The sequence below is a fragment of the Tursiops truncatus genome, chromosome 8 (assembly GCF_011762595.2).
Source record: "Tursiops truncatus isolate mTurTru1 chromosome 8, mTurTru1.mat.Y, whole genome shotgun sequence".
Taxonomy (NCBI): Eukaryota; Metazoa; Chordata; class Mammalia; order Artiodactyla; family Delphinidae; genus Tursiops; species Tursiops truncatus.
Window position 1 is genome coordinate 72182658 of NC_047041.1, and position 24406 is coordinate 72207063.

General features: G+C 46.2%; 1 protein-coding gene across 14 annotated transcripts in view; it reads left to right on the forward strand.

Moving 5' to 3' along the window:
• Positions 1-24406, forward strand: part of NAV2 (neuron navigator 2) — an 854704-nt gene that overhangs the window by 714382 nt on the left and 115916 nt on the right. For all 14 annotated transcript variants that reach the window (XR_012333484.1, XM_073808687.1, XM_073808684.1 and 11 more), the window contains one exon: positions 14213-14335. Coding sequence is in view for 13 of the 14 variants with exons in the window: in XM_073808687.1 (XP_073664788.1) it covers positions 14213-14335 (123 nt within the window). In the remaining variant the exon portion in view is untranslated. The remainder of the gene's footprint in view (positions 1-14212; positions 14336-24406) is intronic.

Sequence of the window (24406 nt, forward strand, 5' to 3'; positions counted from 1 at the left end):
TGACCCCTCCCTCTAAGCCTTTTCTCACTAGCTGCCCCTGCCTGGGGGACCCCCATCTTCCTAGAAGTCTTCCTTGAATCCTTTAGCTAACATAGCCTCTATTAATGTATTTGACTTTCCTCTAAGTAGATGCAAGGATGTCTCACTTCTTTGTATTCCCCAAATGTTTAACACATATATCATACATTAAAGCAACTTAATTCTAGGTTATTATTTATTCTTTCATTTAGTCTACCAAGAACATTTGTTAGGTACCTATCTCAAGAATTCTAGGCAGAATCTAGGGACTGAGCATAGTGAAGCAAAAATACAAGCTTGAAAATAATAATTATAATAATACTGGTCATACATTTGTTGAAGTCTTTGGGTGAGAGGCTGGAAGACGAGGAGATAAATAGGTAAACAGTTAAAACAAAACGGAAAAAAAAGGAACTAAACTTTAATTTTATCGTAAAAGATTTATTGAACATGATAAATTTATTGAACACAAAAATATATTAAAATAAAAACACATCAGTGGCTACTTTCTACTTGTGTTTCCTTGGGTAAATCACTTAAACTCTCTGAGTGTCAGTTCTGCATCTGAGAAATCATCAGACCAAGTAATCTTCGGAACCTCCCACCACCCCCCGATCTAATATTCTATAGTTCCGTAAGACTGTGTATTATTGGTGTTTTTCTTAAATGGTTAATGTTTTTTTTTTTAAATAAATTTATTTATTTATTTTAGTTTTGGCTGCGTTGGGTCTTCGTTGCTGTGTGCGGGCTTTCTCTACTTGTGGCGAGCGGGGGCTACTCTTCGTTGCGGTGCACCGGCCTCTCATTGCAGTGGCATGGGCTCTGGGAGCACAGGCTTCAGTAGTTGTGGCTCGTGGGCTCAGTAGTTCTGGCTCACGGGCTCAGTAGTTGTGGCTTGCAGGCTCTAGAGTGCAGGCTCAGTAGTTGTGGCGCACAGGCTTAGTTGCTCCGCGGCATGTGGGATCTTCCCAGACCGGGGCTCGAACCCGTGTCCCCTGCATTGGCAGGCAGATTCTTAACCACTGCGCCACCAGGGAAGTCCCTGTTGGTGTTTTTCTTAATGCCTGGTTGCATTTAAGGTGATGTTTTAGAGGTACAACCTTTTCAGGCTGGGAGGTGGGTGAGATGATCTTAAAAGACATCCAGTATCTCAGCACTAAGATGCTAGAGGAGGCAGAGCATGGTGAGTGAGGCCACCGCACGTCAGTGTGCAGATGAGCAAGGTGGGTTTTTTTAAATTCTTTTCCATGATGGTTTATCACAGGATATTGAATATAGTTCCCTGTGCTGTACAGTAGGACCCTGTTGTTTAGCCACCCTATATATAATAGTTTGCATCTGCTAAGCCCAAACTACCAAGCCATTCTTCCCCCACCCCCGCTCCTCCTTGGCAACCACAAGTCTGTTCTCTATGCCTGTGAGTCTGTTTCTGTTTCGTAGATAAGTTTATTTGTGTCACATTTTAGATTCCACACACAGATGATATCATATGGTATTTGTCTTTCTCTTTCCAACTTACTTCACTCAGTATGATAATCTCTAGGTCCATCTGTGTTGCTGCAAGTGGCATTACTTTGTTTCTTTTTATGGCTGAGTAGTATTCCATTGTATGTATGTACCACATCTTCTTTACCCATTCATCTGTCAATGGACATTTAGGTTGCTTCCATGTCTTGGCTATTGTAAACAGTGCTGCTGTGAACATAGGGGTGCATGTATCTTTTCAAATTATGGTTTTCTCCAGATAGATGCCCAGGAGTGGGGTTGCTGGACCTTGTGGCAACTCAAGCACGGTGTTTTAATCATTGAGGAGCACATCGTTTGTTTTTTGGAGTTTGTACCATGTTGGACCCCACAGGCACTTCTTGGAGTAGGACAGACGTTTACCAGCCTTAGTAGAAAAGGGCATTTTTCTGTGACTCACATGGGAGAGACCCAAGCATTTTCTGGGGAACGCCAAGATGGAGGCTGGGCTGATTTTTCTTTTTTCCGGTGGCCCTTGGTTTGTGCAGGAAGCCTTTTCAATTTAGAATTTTGTTTTGTTTTTAAGATTTTAAGAATTTCAGCCCTATTTCACCAGGATTATGCACTACAGCTTCTTCGGGGGAAGGGGTGGGACCCCAAAGGGGCAGCTGTGAGATCTGCCTGTCGTGGCTCAGGGCAGGGAGGGGCCCCATCCCCACTCTCAGCCACAGTCTCGTTCCTTCTGTGTGAATATATCCTGAGACACTGCTGTGACTGTACGACGCATGTTTAGATGGCCTCACTTAATATGGAGGCCTGGTGCTCACGTAGTTCAAAATCTGAGCTCTCCAGGAGGAAAATGGCTGGTTCCCATTCTCACAGAACTTTAACTCAGTGTTTTTCAGACTTAAAAAAAAAAAAAAAAAGCAGAAACTCTCATATCCCTTAATGTGAAGACATCACACTCTGAATTGGGGGGAGGAGGAATGTGAGAGTAAGAATAAGTGTGTCTTTAGAGAATTACCGTCTCTTTAGTAGTTACACGCGAACCAAAATTCTGTCAGACTTTATAGAATACCTTATAAAAATCATTGGGCCTTTTTAGTTGTTTGTTTAAAGTGGTAAATTTATAACATCACATATGCTTTTCCAAACTCCTGCCCCACCCCAGCGACGGGCCCACTGCCATGGAGACCTGGTGTGCTGGCTGCTTGGGTGCTGTTTCTGAAGGTGACCCAGTGCTCATGGACAAATGGAAAAGCACACAGGGTCAGGCATCCTATGTTGTCAGCTGTTGTGTCTACTGGGCTTGCCGGATTTAGTGGCAGGTAATTCGAGTCTCCTTGGGGTCACCCGGTTTTGGCTTAATCCCTGTGCTTGAAAGCCAGAGGCCTATATACGTATTTCTTTGTGTTGGAAATACATTTATCAAATTCCATTTAGAATGAGTGCCCAGAATAATGATTTTCTTAATGAAAATGTTACCTAGTAGAAATTTAGCATCTGAGACCACACAGTGAATCCACTGTACATTTTAGATCCTTTGTATTGATACACGTATGTCTGTGTGAACTGTCTAATTTCCTTGCCCCAACCCAAGGCTGCCTGGCAAACACCTTCTCATCCTTCAAGATGCCGCTTGAGGGTTTCTTCCTCTAAGAAGCCTTTTCTGGCCCTTCTCCCCGCTCTGGCCCTTGCTGAGCCCCATGCAAACATTGACATGTCTGTTCCCCTCACCCAGACTCTAAGCCCCTCAAGGTCAAGGACTGGATCTGATTCTTGTATCCCTAGCACCCAGGCCAGTGCCTGCCTGACAGCAGGGGCTGCATAAACGTGTACTGAACAAATGACACCACCTCAAAATGTGGACCATCTCTAGGGCAGCAGCCTGCATAGGGCTGTAGTGCAGTGCTTCCTGTAGCCTCCCAGCTGCTTTCAGAAATCTTTGCTGAGGTTGGGTGATGTCCCAAGGCCTGCTTTATGTCTCAGAAGGGGTTGCCCCCCAGTTGCGTGAGTCACCTTCGTCCTCCACCTGTCCTCAGTACCCCTGGGCATTTCTTTGAGCCACAGTGTAGATGAGACAAAGTGGAACTTACATAAACCTAAAGTCAAGTGGCAGCTGGCTTCTCCCCAGTTTGGAAGTGACTCTGGTTACTACCTAGGGGTGTCTACATGCAACCAAAAGGGAAGGAGACTCTGGATGTCCGAGTCCCACCGCTGGGAGCTCTAGTCATCTTGGAAAGGAAACGCACAACCCTGAACACCAGCACAAATTCCGTCGACTCAAGGTGAAAAGTGAACTTGTGTCGTACAGAGATTTAGGGGTCGGGGAGTCATGTCAGAAATCATGGGAATGATAAGGTGTAGCAGCAACCGGAAGATTGGCAAGCGTGTCCCAGTGCGTGAGAAGTGCCTGGGAGGATGGATTCTTTTGAAACAGAAGGTCATTTCAGGGTAAAGGCATCTAATTATGACACCCCCGCTGAGCCCCCCACAGATGACCCCCAGCACTCTGTATTCAGCATAGCTGGCACTGCTCACTTACGTCCCTTCCCAGTGTGGGCTTCCACAGTTGGACTGTTCTGGGGCCTGTAGGCCTGAAAGTCCACGTGCAAGAGTTAACTGATACTTTAGAAGAAACTTAGAGTTCTAACAGCTCTTATCAGGCCGTGATCTGAGATGGAGGGGCCATTAGGAATCAGGGATCGGGTACTCTTTTTTTTTTTTTTTTTTGAGGTACACGGGGCTCTCACTGTTGTGGCCTCTCCCGTTGCGGAGCACAGGCTCCGGATGCACAGGCTCCGGACGCGCAGGCTCAGCGGCCATGGCTCACGGGCCCAGCCGCTCTGCGGCATGTGGGATCTTCCCGGACCGGGGCACGAACTCGTGTCCCCTGCATCGGCAGGCAGACTCTCAACCACTGCGCCACCAGGGAAGCCCGGGATCGGGTACTCTTAACATGCATGTTGCCTCCTTAATATACAGGGCCAAGACTAGTTATTATAAAGATTTGAAAGTTAAGTTACTGTTACACTATAGTCACATTATGGTGACTTTTTAACTAACTCTTAGGGAAACTGAGGTCAGTCTAGCTCACAGTTCCTCCATCCAGCTCTCAAGACTTAAGCCAGCATTTCTGACAGCTTGATCCTGACTGCAAGAAAATTATTTAACCAAAAAAAAAAAAGGAAAGAAAAAGAAAATTACATGTCTGTTAAAAATACAGATTTGAGGGAAGGGATGAATAGGGGAGGACAGGACGTTTTTAGGGCAATAAAATGTTAGCTGTGTGATACTGTGACAGTGGATACATATCGTTATGCACTTGTCAAAACCCATAGAACTATATACAGCACAGTGAACTGTAACATAAGCTATGGGTTTTGGTTAATAGTGTATCAATATTATTGATAATAATGTTAGTTATTAGTATCAAATAATTATTTGTATCAAATAATGTATCAGTATTAGTTTATCGGTTTTAACAAATGTATCACACTGATGCAAGATGTTAATAGGGGAAACTGGTGGAAGGGGAGAAGGAGTTTAATGGAACTCTACTTTCCTCCATGCAGTTTCTCTGTAAACCTTAAAATGCTTTAAAAAAACAAGGTCTATTTAAAAACGCAGATTTGGGCATTCTGCATCTGTGAAGCTGGGACCTTGGAGTCTGCCTTTTTCTCGGGTTCCCCAGATGATTCGGGTGTATTCTAAGGTTTGAGAATTCCTGGATATCAGTCAGTCTCCTTTCACCATCTGTTTCATTCCAAGAAAGAGCTTAAAGGGGCTTTGTCTAGAGAACCGTCTCCTGTGTGCTAGAATGTGTTTCATCTTTCAGTAGGTGGACAAAAAGCTTCCTGCTCATGCTAGAAATACCTGCTGCAATCCCACACTGACAGTTGAGCCACAATAAAGAGAATTCAGGCCAGACCAAATTCCAGACATGGGGACTGTCAAATTTCCAAAGCATGCAGCCTTTCTTCAGTAGGGTACCCTGCCAACACCCATTTTAAACAAGCATAGTTATGGGTTGTAATGAAAAATTTATATGTGTGTATTTATTTAAATAGGGGTCATAAATAGGGATAAATTGTTATAATCCCTGGCTCTCTGTGTGACTGTGTATTTTATTAGTACAGTTACGGATTTATATGTATAGCATTGATATATGTATAGATCTGTAGGCAAGCTAAACCGAAATGCTCTGGTAATCAGTGCTAGATGGAATTTTGTTAAACTTGTAAAAATCCACATTACATTCTGCAAAAGATGCAAGAACCATAGCAGCATGTTTCCTCACCATGCAGGAATTTTCCCGCTAGATCAGTCTCTCCTCTGCTAGGAGTTTGGTGGAGGCAAACCCAAACCCACAGCAGTGGTGAGATCGAGTCTGTGTGCTAGAAGCCAGGGTGACTTGTGAGTTACAGCGATGCCACGTGCCAGCGCGAAGTCCGTTTACAGCAAAGACAAGCAAACACCTTGCTCTGCGGAAACTGTATATGTCGAAGGGACCGACTCAGCCAGGATCCACTTCTGCCCTAACTCCGCAGAGGGGCCACTAACACGGGGCCTGGGTTGGGGTGGGGGGTCTGTGACCTGACTTGAACTAGATACATGTTTTATTCATACGAGAAATAGGCTCCATGGCTTTCAGGGGTTTCTCTGAGGGGTCCACAACTTAAGAAGATTTAGGAATTTCTGCTTCAGATGGGGGTCTCTAAACTGCTTTTGGTTGCGTCAGAAAGAGCTTGTTCCTCCATTAGATGCTATATTTGTTTTTTAAACATACATATGCTTTGTGACTGAAACACTGTGCATACTATAATACCTGCATACACACAGGATTTACAAGGGACGTGATAAGAAATGAATATAAACAGAAGCATTTTCGTTTTCACCCCTGTGGGTCATCTTATGCTCCCCACTACAGAGACCACTGCCTGAGGTCACTGCTTTCCATTCTTGTTTTTTTTTTTTTTTTTTTGCGGTACACGGGCCTCTCACCGTTGTGGCCTCTCCTTTTTTAGCGGTACGCGGGCCTCTCACTGTTATGGCCTCTCCCGTGGCGTAGCACAGGCTCCGGACGCGCAGGCTCAGCGGCCATGGCTCACGGGCCCAGCCACTCCGCGGCATGTGGGATCTTCCCAGACCGGGGCACGAACCCGCGTCCCCTGCATCGGCAGGCGGACTCTCAACCACTGCGCCACCAGGGAAGCCCTGCTTTCCATTCTTTAATGCACATTAGAACGACGTGGGGACTTTGTTGAACTGCAGGGTCTGATTCGGGAGTTCTGGGATGCCACAGTTCCAATAAGTTGCCAGCTGCCGCCGAAGCTACTGGTTCGGCGGCAGGTAGAGGATGAGGCAGGTGTTGAGTTTTGCGGCATGACCCCTGCAGTGTGCCTTCTGTTCTCTTCAAGCAGCTTTGCAGCACCTATAGCTTTCGGAAATAAAGTCTGTGGCACCACGTTCACCCAGTGAGGCTTAATGGACCCCCCTGGGACCTTTTGACTCCTCCTTTACTCAGGCCTGCCTTTTCCCGCTGTTACCTCTGTCTCCGTGGCCTGCTGGAGCTGAGCTCTTGCCTGACTTGCTTAGCAACGTCTTTGTAGTGCTCCCCAGAGAGGCGTGCTCCGGTGACTAGGTAGCCAGAGTAGGCTCCAGCCCTGCTGAGCCTGGCTCACTTCTGCAGACTTGCCTTCCTGCTACACCAGGCTCAGAGAATTGAGCCAGGGTTTCCCCAATCGTCTGACTCACTTCACAGCCAGGACTGACTGGGTGAGACGGAAGTGAGATGCAGATGAGCCACAGACGGAGCTGGTGCCCCTTGAGCTGTGGATGCTCCCCGTTGGTGGCGCCTGGCCATTGAAGGAACTTCCCTGCAGTGGAAGTGACATCTATCTGCCGTAGCCCTGTTCTGTGCTCTGGCCTCGGGTGGCTGCTCCAGGATTCAGCGAAATAAGGGCAGATTTTGCTGGAAAGGAAAATTGAACTCTCATATCCTCCTAAAAAGAGCAAGATACCAGCTCGGGGATGTCCTGAAGAGCCAGCTGTCCTAGAGCACCCTGGGAAGTCGTGCTGATCTCTGCCCCAGCCCTGCTCCGAGCAGGAAGGTAGGAAACTGGTCCTGTAGGGGCAGCAGAGTTATTGGAGGAGTTCCCTAAAAGACATGAACACCAAAGAAATGTTTCTTGATTATTTGTGTGGTCTAGTCTGGATTATTTATGCCTGAAGTCGTATTATTGCAGGGAAACCGAATGAAGAAAGACATTCGAAACTTAGACTTTCTCTCTGAAGGCCGCTGTAAGTTTCATTTCACTGTGTGTCAGTTTGGGGTGGTCCATGATAGAGAAGCAGCAGCAACCTGTTCTTTGATTAGGACTCACCTTTATTTGATTTTCAGATATGAAGGCTATGCAGTGGGTAGGGTCTTAGAATTGCTCTGTGATACGTTTCCGTACTTGTCATTGGAGGTGAGGGCAGCAGCGGGGTGGATTGGTAAATGAAATATGCCATAGTTGCCTCAGATTTTGTGCCTAAAACCTGAGGGCAAAGCAGTTTCCAAGTGTTTCATTGGTAAAATTTTAAGTGTTCACCTAAATTTTAGTGCTGCAGTCTTACTATTATTATTTTTTTTGCTGGAGAGGAAAACTGAACTCTCACATCCTCCCAAAAAAGAGCACTGAAAAGTTTAAAAATCTGGATTTTTCCAACCATGTTTTTGCGTTTCAAATGCATCTTCTCCCCTTAAGTCAAATGTAGCAGATTCTTTTTTGTCACTAAGATCAACTTTCTTCAAAAGGATTCAGGCAGCTTTGTTAGACTTGCTTGTCAGTTTGTCCTTCCATGACCCAGAGTGAAATTTATTCATCTGACTTCTAAGAGGCCCTAAAGTAAAGGGATCCTTTTACAGGTTGGTCCAGAAACTCAATTTACATCCTAATAAACTTAGAATATAAATGTCAGGCCTATTGTAATGGAGTAGAAGAGCACTGTGAAAGCATTGGTTGTTTGGGGACTTGGGTGTTGGTGAAACTCGAATGCAAGGTCTTTTCATCTGCCCACATCATTTTCTTTAACCTTATACAACGAAGTATTTGTTAATGTATATGTTCATATATTTATATTGATGTTGGCAAGGAATAGTTTTTAAATGTGCAGTTCTTTTATTCCATTTTTCTTTGCTATGTTCACATTTAAACCAAATGTGTGTCCCAGAAATACAGACAAGCTGACATTTCTTTGAAGAAAAGTAATCACTGAGGCTCGATTTTTTTTTTTTCTGTCGGTATTGCTTTCACTTCTTGCCTCTGAGAGTTTTAAATTTTTTTATGCGTGCTCTATTAGGAATACACTGAAATACATCAGTGTACATATTTTTCTCCCTTCGCATCCCCTCTCACCTCCCCCAGTTCTTGACAGAAGGTGATTTCCTTTGCGATTAGTGCGCCAGCCCGTTTGTGTTCCTTATGCGCCAGGTTGGGAACTTTGGGAAGGAGGGGTCCTCTTTCCCTCCTTCTGAAGGTGACTCACGGAGCCAGTTTCACTTGTTCTACATTGTTGCCTCACTATGTACATTTAAAGGAGGAGAGAGCTGTTGACAGCGTTGGACTCAGAATTTAGCGTATTTGTTCTGACAGGTCCTATGAGATTCCAAAGCTTTTTCATAGCTCCTGTCCGTTACACAGGATGCACCTATCTTGTTGAGAAAGTTCCTTGTCATAGGCTTGTTGCCTTCACAGGTCTCTTTTAGATGGAGGGATGGTGAGGTCTAGCCTGCAAGTCTGGTCATTTCCCGAAGGTCTGGGGTGACTCAGACAGGATCCGGACAAGTGGCGTGTTCTGAAAAATCTACAGGAGATATCATGAGACAGTGCTTGCCAAAAATGGAGTGTTGAATGGTGGAGGAATCGAAAACCTGTTACTCACTGTTTTACTACCTTCATAGCTTCCCTGGCTTCCGGGCAAACGTCTCAGCCCTGCCTGGCCTCCCAGCCCTTCCCGACTGTGCCCCAGTCCCCTTGCAGCCCAGCTCCTGTCTTTGTTCCTGCTGCTCTGGCAACAGTGAACTACTTCCCATCCTCTTACCCTCCTCTTTGCTTTTGTACATGTTATCTATGTGCCTAGATGGATCCTCCTCCTTTGGCTGGCAAACTCCTATGCACCCTTCAAAGGCCAACTGTGACTCCTTCCCCTTTATGCACAGAGCCTGTCATACATCCGTCTGGAATACAGCTCGTCCTGCAGTAGGAGAGTTACCTATTTACATATCTGAGACCCTTGTTGACTTTGAGCTTCACTAAGCAGGACAGGAATGAGACCTTTCTGTCTCTGTAGCCCCAGCCTGGCACAGAGCACGTAATATTTGTGGAATTGAAAGGGGAGGAGGGACTGCAGAGTCACTACTCAGAGATACGAGCCATTGCTGCTGCTGATAGTAACAGCAGCTAATGAATTTTAAGGGCTCCTGATATAGCAGGCTCTGGGCATTATACACACTGTCTCAGTCTACCCACCACGGCCCTGTGAGGTTAATCTGTAGTTTCACTCATCTTGCAGATGAGGAAACTGAAACTTGGAGAAATTACCCTCCAAAAGTGACAAAGCTGGGATTAGAACCCACCTACCTGTACTTGATCTTGACCTCAGTTTCCTTGTCTTCATCTAAAAAATAGAGATAAAAATAACACTTGATAAGACTCTTTTGAAGATGTCACGACTTATGTGAGGCACTTAGCACAGCACCCAGCAAGCATCAGTAACCGTTAGTATTTGCTAGCAATGATGCACGCAAGGGCCCTCAGCTAGCGAGGGGCAGGGGATACTTTGAACCCAGGACTCGCTGACAAGTTAGAGCCATGCTCCTAACTCTGATGCTCGTGGGCCACCCCAGGGCACCCCAGCCTTGAAAAGCAAGAAAAACACCCCACAGACACCCTGTCTCTTTAGCAGAGGCTCCCGCTCTCCATCCAGGAGCCTCTGGGGAAGCAGCGGGACCTCCACCCATCACTGCGGAACCCGGGAGGACAGTGTGGAAATTGTTCAGTTGCCTGGTGGCTTAGGACCCCAGGAAGCCAGCGTTAGGATATTACCAGCGCCTCATTAGGCTCCAGCACTAATTATTTATTTCTCCACGGAGAAGGAAAGTGTGGCCCTGGTGCTCAGGGATTCGGTCCCTAGATCAGCTGGTTCCTTTCCTTCTGACCTCAGGCAAGTCACTGCATCTCCACGCAGTGGGAGCCTCTGATAAAGCGGCATCCCAGAGGTGGGATGCAGCCATCCCTCCCAGCCTCCTGAGCCGTCAGGAACATAAACCTTTACACCTCCCAGGGCGAGGGCTGGTCTTTTAGATCAGCACACCAGTGACGGCTTCATCTCTAAAATTATGCTTCCTAAAGGGATGAACTGACAGCAGTCTATATTAATGCATTCAGTAGCCAATTCCTGTAGAAATTTGAGTTGAACCAAAAAATGTATATTTTTCATTGAGACCAGAAGAGTTATTAAAAATATATACAGAGCTTTTTATAAATCAGACTACTGTATTTGGTGGATAATAATTTTAGAAATAAATACTTTAAGTTCTTGAGTGTGAGTCTGGTTCAAGTGACAGCTATCTCCAGTGCTGTGCTGTCTTGCAGTGAGAGGACATAGAATTTAGTTTGAATATTAAAAAAAAATATGATTGAATACGTTTTTACAAATCTCTGGGAGAAGAGGTAAATTCCCTCTTTTCCTTAACCACTTCTGACTCCTCCCTCCCTCCTTCCCTCTCTTTCTTTCTCTCTCTCTCTCTCTCTCTCTCCCTCTGTCTCTGTCTGTCTCTCTGTCTCTCTGTCTCTCTGTCTCTCTGTCTCTCTCTCTCTCTCTCTCTCTCTCTCTCTCACACACACACACACACACACACACACACAATGAATGAAATAGATTTGTAAAGAAACTAGATCGTTGTCACATTGGTTACATTCGATTCTGGCTTTCAGTCTTGGGTGCATTTGAGAAGGCAGAGGATCCTGATTTATCCTTGTCTTTCCCCTCCTCTCTGCCTAAACAAAATCAGAATTCCCAGCAGCAGCTGACAAGCTAAGTTAGCACATCCAGTCCCATCTCTCCAAGGCCCCCCACCTTCATCGGTGGTCAGTTTTTGACACCACCATCTTGCACCCGGTGTTAGTGGGCTGGGGGCTGCAGCACATCCCAGCTTTCAGTCTCTGGAATGCTCACCAGCTCTTGGCCTTCACAGAAAACCAGGGCTGTGTATGTGGGGGCCTCCGTCTACATGCCCGGGTAAGTGTAATTGCCCAACCGTGTGTGTTGTTTCACCAGCAATAAAAATCCAGCAGGGAAATGAATGCTAAAATTAGTTTGTCCTTTGACAAGATCTCCCCAGTTGAAAAATTTTTGTTTATCTATATGGCCGAGCAGACTTTGCTAAAATCGAAATTAACTGCCTTGTTTAATGGTGCAGCAGATTGTGTTTTGAAGAGCTTCCACTGAAATCTCCTTGAAAGGACATTTACTGGAGAAAGTCTAGCCTCTGGCAGAGTTACTGCATTTTTCTGTAGGTGTTTTTTTTTTCTCCTTATGTTAATTGTAGGATGCACACATGAAGTCCACCACTGGACCCAGGGTCACTGCATCTGTTGGGTGACTGGGTGGGTGGGTGGATGGATGGGCAGATGGGTTGACTGACAGGTAGACAGTTTAATTGCCATATGTCTTAGATGTCAAATTTGCTGACATTTAAGAGGAAGAAGAACCTGTAATCGGTTTCCTCCCAAAATGTTTTTTGCTAAACTTCACCCTATGGCTGTATCTTTGGGCTTCATTCAACACAAGCAATATTTATTAAGCACTTAGTGTGTGTTAGGCACATGGGATATAGATTTGAACAAAATGAAATAGTCCCTGCAATCAAGGAGTTCACTATGCAGCATGGGAACCAAGCATCCAAACGTCATTACACAAATGATTATTTAACTGCAGCTGCAGTCGCTGGGGTTTTTGGGTTTTCTTTTTTCCTTTTTCTTGAGGAATAAGTCAGATACCATAAAATTCACCATTTTAAAGAGTACAATTCGTTGGGTTTTAGTATATTCACAGGGTGGTTTTTATCGTACAGTTGAGTGAAAAAAGCCAGTCTGTTGTGTTGTTTTGCTGGTGCACAAACAATCGGTTTGACTGACTTCAGCAGATTTTCCATTATGCTGGCATTGTGATCATTAATGTCATAAACGGGGGGTGAACGGGGCCATCAGAGAAGTCAGTTCAGACATGGTATCCTGGAAGCTGCCCTAAGGGAGAGTTCTTTTGACCCAAAACAGAAGCTCCTTCTCACCGGAGATGGCTTCTGTGAAAACTTTCTTCTCTGACCCTAAGTTGACCCTGCTGGTTCTGGGAAACCTCCACAGCATCCTGTAAGTCCATTTTTCTAAGAATATATCCTAAGAAGTTCCTAAACTAGAGGTGGAAGAATCTCAAGGATTGAGAACCCTCAGGATCTACGCCATATATTCTAAAGCCAAGATACCAAAGGCAGTGAAACGTTCCATGATGAGCTCAGCTGACTGTTGCAGCAAAACAACCTCTCGTTCATTGGTCTTCCTACTTCCTATTATTTGACTTGAAATGCAAATCACTTGCACTTTCAGATGCATTGCAGGTCAATCTGATGGGGCCCATGTGGGAATTTAAGGGATCTGAGTTGGATTCTGGCTCTGATCGAATTTTGCTTTGAATTCTTGTTCTCCTCTGGAGATGGGGGTGATGGCACAAGCAGTCTCCTCTGTGGGGTGTCGTGGAGGAGCAAAGGTCCATGAAGTAAAGCTGCTTTGGACCTGAACTACCTCCTACTGGTAGCTAATCTTTCAGGAACTGGTCTGATTGATAGATAGTCAGCCATCTCTACAGAAAGTTTCAGGGGTCTCCCCTTCCCCCTGACTGATTTCATCAGAAGATAGCTTTGTGGCATCACCGAGAGATCTAGAAAAGTCAAGGAGCATTACTGTTATTCAGAGAGTTTGGGACACCCCCCTTAAGACATCAGTATCAGAGGTGAAATTTACCCTTGTAGCTACTTCAAGATGATGACTGTCCTAATAACATCTTCTGTTTCTACGATCTTATACAAATTATAGAGCACTGTGATATTCTTTATCTCACTAATTCTCATGTCCACCTTGTGATGCAGGAAGGCTGTGATATTCACACAGTTTAGATGAAAAACACAGGACTCAGAGAAATGACTTGCCCACGACGGCAAAGCTGGCTCTTGTATCCTCCATCTTTTCTTTCTTTTCATCTTAAAAGCTTGCCTACTTTTTCCATTGCACTGTTCTGTAACATTTTTCCCTATGACTTGCCGATGACTTGTCAGTTCCATTCACAGTACTTAGGTAAAACACCTGCTTGTATAATTGCTGACATTAAAAAGAATGTCATGAATGCATCTGACAGTTAATTTTATTTACTAGTTCCCTTCTGCTTCATAGGTTCCTGTGAGTTTGGGTTAATTAAGCCGACGTATTTTTGCTAGCAAGCTGGTGATCCTTTGGGTTGAGTCAGCTGAGTTATCCCTGTGCTGTGATCAGTGACAGAGCCTTGGGAAAGCCTCAGTTCCTTCCCCCGTAGAGCACAGGATGGCCGTGCAGGACTTCTGGATATGAACCGCAGGATGGCACAGGACCTGCCCTTAACCATACCTTTGCGTCATCCTCTTCTTCTTTCAAAGGTACATGACCGATGGTGGACTTGGCCTCTACACCCGCCGCCTGAACCGGCTCCCTGATGGGATGGCTGTGGTGCGGGAGACCCTGCAAAGAAACACCTCCCTGGGCCTCGGAGATGCTGACAGGTAAGCCTGCTCCACTCGGGGTTGCTCAGGTGTGGAGGTCATTCCAGGGGGGGCTGAGAAATGAGGGCAGTGATAGTGAGAGCGGATGGGTGCTACCTTAACCCACCAGAGGCTGGGAGGCCTTGAAGCTGGGCCTCTGGTTAGGAGCTGACACAGCAGGAGGGAGAGGACCGCTCACCAGCTCTTGCATCCTGCTTCTGGGTGGGATGGTGCTTCTGACAGCAGGAACCCAGCGAACTCAGGCTGGGCAGTTTTTGTTGTTGTTTTGACTGTTGCTACTGCATCTTTATCAGTTCAGCAGGCCCTGGGGATCTGCTTTGCTTCCTCTGTTAGCCAGCTTTCTAGGTGTTGCACCTCGGAAGGAACAGAGTCCCTGGTGATGCACAGAAGGTCTGTGTGTAGAAGAGCGCTCTCCTGGCCATGGCTGAGCAGGCTTCCCGATAATTCTCTGGTTGCCTGGTGATAGGAGGCAAGGCTTAACCATGTAGCTTTATACACTGCATGCTGAGTAGTTGACATGATAGGACTTGACCGGTCTTCATTGCTTCAGAGACAAAAAGAGCTTCAGAAAACAGTATAATAAAGAAGAATATTTGGCCTCCAAGTTTCTAGTCTTTACTCTGACACAAACCAATTCTATGACCATGAGCAATTTATTAAAGAAGGGGCTTAGACTGTATGATTTCCAAGATCCCTTCCAGCCCTGATGTGCTATATTTCTAGATTTCAATACCCTTTAATGATCTGACTGTTGAAGGATTTTTCTGGCATACTCGACCTCTTTCCACATCTGGGTTGATGAGACATAGCATGGAATTTTAAATTTATTTTTATTTATTTATTTTCGGCTGCATTGGGTCTTCATTGCTGTGTGCGGGCTTCTCTAGTTGTGGCGAGCGGAGGCTGCTCAGCAGTTGTGGTGCAGGGGCTTAGTTGCTCCGCAGCATGTGGGATCCTCCCGGGCCAGGGCTCGAACCTGTGTCCCCTGCATTGGCAGGTGGATTCTCAACCACCGCGCCACCAGGGAAGCCCCCGTAACATGGAATTTTGATATGAGTGGTTTGAAATCACTGTGCCAAGTATCTGTATCACAGCGCAGCTTCTTACTATTCTCTTAGCAGGACATACTTTTTTACAGAGAGTGATATGACTTCTGTAGTTCTCTGGCTTCAGAGAAATAGGGCAGCATTATTTTGAAGTTACCCCCCAGAAATGGAATTTGCTGAAGAGGAATCCTCACCTTCTCTGGGGAAGACTTGGAAGCTTGGGCTGGTAAGGAGAGTGCTGAATTCATTGTCAGGAAGCTGGCCTCTGCCCAAGGCCCAGGCTCTGCCACCAACTCGACTGTGTCCTCCGAGTCTTCCCAGCATCCAAGGTGGTGATTGATACCAGAGAGGACAAAAGACTTGTCCAGCTCAAGTCGTCTTTTTTCCTGTAATTTTATTTAAAGTGTTGGTTTGAAAATTCTATAGAAAGATGAACCGTTTGCGAACTGCTCTCTCTAAGGCTAAAACTCTGCATAACTAAAATCTTTAGAGGAAATTTCAGCAAAAGAAAAATCAGTTGTTGTAACACCCCCACTGGAGATTTCACAATTTGCTAAATTATTTTGCTTATTTGCATCCTCTTGTAAACACGGAGTTGCTTAGTAAATCTATTAGCATAAAGTGAAGGCCTTTTTCCCCTTGTAGCGAAAGCAGAGTCTGCAGTAGGCAATTTAATTTAATGCTTCATTTCAAGGTTAATGGAATGATCATAGATCACAGCTGAGCATGTTCCCGCTTTTGGAGGTGGAGGATTTGGGTGGGGGCTGGAGAGATGGGTGGCATTTGTTCCGTTGTTCCAGCTCAGCCCCTATGGTGGGACCAAGTAGACAACAGTGTCTCCTGGTTCTCTCCAAGCTGGAATTGCTCAGATGTGATCATTTAAGACTGAATAATTAACTGACCAACTTTTTTTTTTTTTAATGAATTTACTTATTTACTTATTTATTTTTTTTCGGCTGCATTGGGTCTTCGTTGCTGTACACGGGCTTTCTCTAGTTGTGTCCAGCAGGGGCTACTCTTCATTGCGGTGCGCGGGCTTCTCATTGCGGTGACTTCTCTTGTTGCAGAGCACGGGCTCTAGGCGCGTGGGCTTCAGTAGCTGTGGCACGGAGGGCTCAGTAGTTGTGGCTCGCAGACTCTAGAGCGCAGGCTCAGTAGTTGTGGCGTGCGGGCTTAGTTGCTCCGTGGCATGTGGGATCTTCCCAGACCAGGGTTCGAACCCGTGTCCCCCGCATTGGCAGGCGGATTCTTAACCACTGAGCCACCAGGTGAGTCCCCTGACCAACTTGTAAAGGAAGAATTCAGATGGCTTTAAAAAAAGGATTTAATAATGCTTACAAATTTTCTATTTTATATAAAAGTTTTGACCTGTAGGCAGTGAGATATTCTGCATTATTCTTGAATATGTTAAATTTCTTTACTCTCCAAAGTTAGTGTAAACAAACCATAAGAATTCTTTATCTTTGGCTAAGTTGAAATAGCAGTAGATTTGTTTCTTTCAAGTGCCTCACGTAAGTCTCTTCCCAAAACTATATTCTAGATGACGGTGTCCCAAAGTGAGAGGCTAACATTAATAGTACAGGAAATAATTTTAGATGGTAGACAGGGAAATACTTCTTTTTAACAATTACATTTTAATTGTAATTAAAACAATAATAAAAACCTTACAGCTAGCATCTCAAACCCATGACTTAACAAATATTGCTTAGGGTAAGGATAGTATAAGCTTGGGATGATTTAACGTGAAATATCAAGGAAGAATATCACAGACGGCGTGCAGATATATTAAAAAATAAGAAGTATGCAAATGGCTGCAGACTAGGTAATCCTGTTCTTATCCTTGAATTGGAAATATGTTGTTTAAATAATTTAGACAAGTGAAAAAAATATGCAGAGAACCCAGCACCTTTCCAGAATTCTTCCCTTTTAACCTGAAAAAAAGAGCTAAGGTATTTCCGTGAAGTTTTTTTTATAAAAAGACAGCCCAGTCCTTAAGGATTCACACACAAGCAGTAAACTACATGAGTTCTACAAAGGAAATAGGAAAAGTACTGAGAGATGATTTCTGATGAGCCCTCGGCAAAGGGAAGGCAAGCACAAGAAGGGCAGATCACCTCACAGTGCAAACAGGAACATCATTGATTGACCTTGGCAGTGCAGCCCCGAAGGACAGCTCTCCGGGGGGAAGGCCCTAAAGGACGCCGACCCACCAGGCACCAGGCAGGCCGTGGCTGTTGGCGATGGGATTTAGCTGGGGTATCTTCAGGGTTATTAAAAGTAACTGATAGGAATGTGTACCTTCAGAGTCTGGGAAACAGAGACCATATCTGTTAGTGAGTCTCGTTATGTCACCAGCCAGCTTCTGAGAAATAATAAATGACGATCGTAAATTCAAGTTGCCAAGTGTGTCCTTGATCTCCTGTCACTCTTTAGGGTTGCCACCCGTGGGCTCTAGTTTTTACCTAATAGTCATCAGGAGGAACTTGCAGCACACTAGAGCCAGCTGTCTGAGAAGGGAGGGTCAAAAGGGACAAACAGAGGTGGCTTATTACAAGCTGTTGGCCCCAGATAACAGATAACTAAAGAGAGCTTTGGCATGGAGGTCTGTGGGCTGGCAGCCTGGGAGAAGGAAGGAAAAAACAACAAGGAGGGCCCAGGGGCTGGGCCCACAGTCGCATGGTTTGTGGATCTCCGGCTGGTTGCACGCACTGCTGTCTCCTCGGAACCCATCCCTTTCTTTGTCCCCCCGAAGCACCGCTGTGGCCCTTTGCGGCATCATGCTTTAGCGAGCAGTGGATTCAGACAGTTAGATGCTCCCCTGATGGTCATGTACGTGTCATCGAGAGCACGTGGAGGACAGAAGCCAGGCTTCTGTGCACATAGATGCTGAGGAGGACTTTGCATTACTTGGTAACTTTCTTCTCAACCATTAAAACACTTATTGAACACCAGTTGCTTTTATTAATTTAGGTAGTCATAAAAATAGAAAAACTAATGCCGCGTGTTAAAACGTCAGCCTGAGACTTGAACAAAATGAGAATTGCCCTCTGACATCACCAAACAGGAAGGAGAAACTATTTTGTTTTGTTTTGTTTTTCCCTTGTTACAAGATTTTCATTGCCCTGCAAATTCTGCACATTTTAGGTATTGAGATGGCATTTCAGTTGGGCTTCAGTCATTGTATAAACTGGACTGTCTGCATTTGGGACCCAGGCCTTGGTGCTCAGAGCTGTCCCGGCGTCAGCTTGAACAGGGAGTCCCACAGTGTGAGGGTGTAACCATGCAACCTGGTATTTGACCAGCCTGCCGAGCCAGGCCCTCCTTCCTCGGTGAGAGCATCGCAGGATCTCCACGAGCCCAGGGCACTGCTTGGCTTTGTGATTTGTGTGGAACAACGTGGCCTCCTGGCGACACATTCACAGATTCAGGCCCGACCTGGAGGAAGGAGTTGAATCCAGGCCAGAGTGCCCCAGCCAGCAGATGCAATTGATAGGGGCCCTCACCATGTGGTAGGTCCCCAACCCAGCTATTTCTTAGGCATCGCCCCTGCTGGGATATGCAGGCTAGAGGGAGCACAGATGGGAATGACTTCTCCCCTCGTCCTCCCTTCCAAGCCTGGGGTAAGGAAAACAGTGGCCCCACAAAGATGTCCCCGACTATAGCCCCAGCACTTTGACTATGTTCCGCTACATGGCCAGGGGAATTAAGGTTGCTTATCAGCTGGCGTTGAGATAGAGTGCCTTGGATCATCCAGGTGGGCCCAATGTAATCACAAGGTCCTTAAAAGTGGAAGAGGCAGGAGAGGGGGCAGAGTGATGAGGTGTGAGAGGCACACCACCCGCCCTGGCTGGCTTTGAGGATGGAGGAAGGGGCCACAGCCAAGGAATGTGGGGGACCTGTATAAAAAGGAAAGGGCAGAGGAACAGATTCTGCTCCCATACAGCTTCCAGAAATGAACGTAGCCCTGCCGAAGCTGTGATTTCAGTCCATGAGACCCAATTCAGACTTCTGCCTCGAAGAACTGTAAGACAGTACATACCTATTGTGTTCACCCACCAAGTTTATCATAATTTGTTACAGCAGCAATAGAAAACTAATACGCATCTTTACCAGAAAATAACAAAACACAAGGAGGAAAGGGGTGGGGTGGGAGGAATTGGGAGACTGGGATCGACACATATACGTTATTGATACTATGCATAAAATAGACAACTGACGGGAACATGCTGTATAGCACAGGGAACTCTACCTAATGCACTGTGGTAACCTAATGGGAGGGAAGTCGCAAAGGGAGGGGATATCTGTATGAGTATGGCTGATTCATCTTGTTGTGCAGTGGAGGCTAACACAACATTGTAAAGCAGCCATACTCCAGTAAAAATTAATTTAAAAAAAAAGAAAATGACAAAAACAGTCGTAGCCGCTATTTCCTGATGGATCGCTATATGCCAGGAACTGTGCCAAGCACCTTACGAACTTCGTGTCACTAATTCCTAACCCTGACCCTTTGAGAGGAGGTATTATCCTAGCTTCATAGGCTGTGAGAGGGTTAGGTTGCATACACAGCTAACTGTCTATCGTGTCCAAGCTGGAATTGAAACCCAGGCCCACCAGACCCCCCAGGGGCTCTAACCACCTGCCATACTGCCCGCTCAGGGAGCCCTCTGTGCAGGGATCCTTCCCTAGTTCCAGCCCTTATCTTGGTGTCCTCTCGTTAAATGAGGCCCTACTCACTACAAAGGTAAACGATGCCCAGATGCCTGGAAAGGCGAACTCCGTCCTTAAGGGACAATGCGAAACAGTTTGCATTAAGAGGGAAGGGGGAATAGTTCTTGATTCCTCTCCCTCCATCCCACACTTTTCTCACAGGGATACTGCAGATGGGCTGACCCTCATCCCTTATCCCATCATGATTTCAGGCCTCAAAGAAAAGGTCTTTCTTACACAGTGCTGGGCCAGTTTACCCCTTTTTGGAGGAGGGATGCCTGTTTATAGATTCTGACCTGCTGCCAACTTGGGTGGTTTGCTGGAGAAGGGGTCCACAATTGTAAGATCCTAGGCCAGGACTGACCCTTCCTTTTAATGATCCCGGGCCCACAGAACCTGCTGAGATCCTGCAGTCATTTGAAGAATTCTCCCTGCGGCCGGCTTACCACTGTAGTCCCTGAAGCATTGCTGGAGTTTCTCTACCCAGAGTTTGGGGGTCTGCAGGCCTACTTGGCCGAGCCATGGTCAAAGGAGGGCTCCCCTAAAATGCTCCCTCCCTCCCCCTCACTGTCTCCTCTCTGTGTCTTTTGAGCACTGTCATTTCCTAATATTCCTGCCATCACCGAGGAAGCCAAGGGGGCGGGGTTTGCCCTTCTTCTATCACTAATCGCACTTCATGCCATCTCTGGCTGCCAGTATTTGAGCCCTGTTGCTCCTGCATTCATGTCGTGGGAGGGAGGGACTAAAGATCTGTACCGCCAGTGTAAGGACCCCCAGTGGGATGTGGCCATGGCAGTGTTAAATAAACCAAATTAAAAGTCGGCTTTTTAGTCACATGAGCCACATTCAAGTGCCCCCAGGTCCCACGTGGTTCAGGGCCACCCTATTGGAGAATGCAGACACTCTTCAGTAGATAGAGAACATTTCATCACTGCAGCAAGTTCTTTTGGGCAGCGCTGATATAGACCAGCTCATTTCTATTTCAAAAGGCAGCTGTAGAGTAAAGAGAAGACATGGAGTTTGCTGTAGAGGGACCCTAGGTCTAGTCGAAAACTCGGGGGGGGGTTGTCTCTAAAATTAGGACAATATTCACACATGCCTCACAGGACTGTTGTGAGGAGGGCCCAAGGTGATGGTAGGGAAAGTGCTTTATAAAGTACGGGACAAAGATAAATACACTGATTATTCTTCCGCCTGCAAGCCATTCAGGGCAATCTGGCCTCTAGCCCTCTGCAGTTCTCTTACCTTTATATTTAATTAACTAATAGTTAAGCCTTCTTCTTTCCGTAACAGCTTAGAGTAACTATGTATAGTAAAAGAACAATTGTAAATTAAAAGAATGAAACATTAGGACAGAAGGAAATGTAAGTTAGAATATGACATGTAGAAAAGGGAGAAAATTGAGAATACAGATATGGTCCTACATGGTTGCGTATTTGCGTGGTAATTCAGCATTGAGATTCCTACTGGACTAAGTGAAAATGAACTTTGCCTTCCTGACTGTTCCCATAATATTTTGTCTTCATCTTGCCTTGCTTGGCTCAACCAGTTGATATCTCTCTCTCTCTGTCTCTCTCTCTCCTCTCACTGCCTCATAACTGCCTATTATACCCACTAGTGCTCCCAAGCGTTTTCCTAGTCCTGCATTCCAGGGTTATACGCATTTTCTTCGAATAAGAAAATGCCTCTAGCACAGTGCCCAGCATCAATGATCTTCATTGTGTTTCTTTTCCATCCCTTTTCCCTTTCTTCTCCTGCCCCTGTGTAGCAAGAGAACACAAAGTAGGAGAGAGTGAAAGTCACTTTCATTTTAAAGCTCATAAAAGGAGCCTTAGAGGCAAATCTCTATTTCCGTGGTAACAGGATAATAATTACTGCATTGGCCTTTCCCAAGGGCCTCTTTTCTGCTGGTACCACTGGCTTCCTTTTTAAGTAAGAGCGGCTGCATGTGGAATGGGTGGGTAGAGGCCACCTGTGCTGAATGGGGAGCAGTGCTGACAGGAAGCAAACCATCTGCACCTTAAGCCACAAAGGAATTCTCCCGGGGGGTTGTAACAAGAAGAGAAAGAATCGTCTGTGGAGTATCGTTTCTCATCCATGCAGTGTTTTCACCTTAAAAAAAAAGGCAGAAAAGTGGCCCCACGAGAACCGTCCACTCCCTTATATTGCGCGACTTCACAGCTTTGTTCCAGGGTCTGCCATAGGAGAAGCACATCGGAGTGTGTGTGTGTTAGGCGGCAGGGAGGACAGTTACTCCCCAAAGCACATTTTCCAGAGGTGGTGCCTTTTCAGTAGTTGCTTAAAGGTAATTTGGAGACTTGATGGTTGTCCAAAGTATGAATGAGAAGACATCTAGCAATACAAAAGCAAGAGTGACAGGTCAGGGGCTTCCCTGGTGGCACAGTGGTTGAGAGTCCGCCTGCTGATGCAGGGGACGTGGGTTCGTGCCCCGGTCTGGGAAGATCCCACATGCCGTGGAGCGGCTGGGCCCGTGAGCCATGGCCGCTGAGCCTGCGCGTCCGGAGCCTGTAAGAGTGACAGGTCAAAGAGAAACAACCAGGTACTTCCCTGGCGGTCCAGTGGTTAAGACTCCACGCTTCCACTGCAGAGGGCATGGGTTCGATCCCTGGTCGGGGAACTAAGATCCCATATGCCATGGGGCGTGGCCAAAAAAAAAAAGAAAAAGACCAAATGAGGCACCTTCTTCTGTGCTTCCTCCCCCAGAAACTTGAAACATAGGCCCCCATCCCAAACTCAGAATCTGACTACACCTGTGCCCTGGCACAGAAAATAACATTGTGTGTTTTAATCCAAGTACCTGGGCCAGTCTTTGCCTCAGTTACGATAGGCTGGGTTGTGCTGCATAACAAACAACTCCCAAGACCCACCCTCAGTATCTGGCCATTGCAGATCAGTGGGAAGCTACGTTGTACATCACTCTCACCCTAGGACCCAGGGTGCCAGAGAGGCGACTGTTTAGAGCATTGACAATGTCCATGGCAAAGAGAAGACACACTGCCTCTCAAAGCTTCTGTCCAGGAATGGCCCCTGTAACTTCCACTCATTCGTCATTGGCCGAAGGAAGTCAGGGGTACACTTAAATTCAAAGGTGAAGAGAAGGACATTTTTGCCAGGTGCCTGTGAGAACAAAACATGTGGAGAACTCCTTAGTGACTATCATTGCTTTATTACATTACAAGTGGCAGCCTGAGCCTAATACTGCCCCCACCCCACCGCATTGTGCAACCAACTCTGAATCATGCATTTCATCACATATTCACTACATACCTATCAGATGCTGGGCACCATGGCGCCTAGTCTGACTGATGGCCTCGGTCGGGGAGGGTGAGCCCATAGATGAGGAACCGGCTGACTGAACTGGCTGAGGAATTTTAGACAATGCTACGGGTCAGTTGCATTTCAACACAGTATTTGGCCTGTATCTTGATATGTGACAGCTTACAGAAAATGCTGATGACTATTTAATATTGAGAGAGCATCTCCCATGCACCAGGCCCGGGGGATCCAAAGGTGAGTCAGGATATCGTCCCTGCCCTCAGGAAGCTTGCAGTCAAATTGAGGGGAGAGGAGCCTTAATAAGCACTCGCGACACCGTGTGCCAAGTGCCAAAGAGATTTGTGGGAACTGGAAGGACCAGGGGTAGCCCTGAGGGCTAAATGTCATCCTACATTGGGAACTTGTTGTTACTATAACGAAATGCAGGAGGTCTCTTTTCCTTCAGTGATGATTTGAGAGATCCTTTAAAAATATTACCCAAGTGTCAAAATAGGCCTGCTTGTTTCATTCTCCACTTGGGATTTTGCTTTTGTTTCCTTTAATATCCTTTGTCATGTTTGAAGAGCAGCCTAGCTGTGATTTCTGTGACCGAAATGCAGGAGCTGATGAAATAAGCCTGGTGTAGAAGGAGCTCTTACACCGGCTGTGGAGAAGTGTTCCTGGTTAAGCGTAGCCCTTAGGCTGGTCATGCTGGACAGCTGTGTTTCCGTTCAAGGTTACCTTGCATGTAAATGTATTTTCCCAAGGCTGCCTCTCCAAAGAGAAGCTTACCATGCAAGGCTGGGTGAGAGAGCGCCCTTCAGAGTCACCAGCCGCAGCCTTCTCGCACTTTGCCAGTGAGGAAATCCAGGTCTGGGGAGGTGGCTTGTGGTCCAGTGACTGCTCTGTCCTCCAGGCTTTGGGGAGCAAAGTCATCTCGGCGTGAGTTTGGAGAGCGTGAACTCTGAGTAACTGATGAAAGCGCGCGTTATCTCTTTGGTAAGGATGAGTGCAGTCCATGCAGTAAGGGAGGGAGTGCACT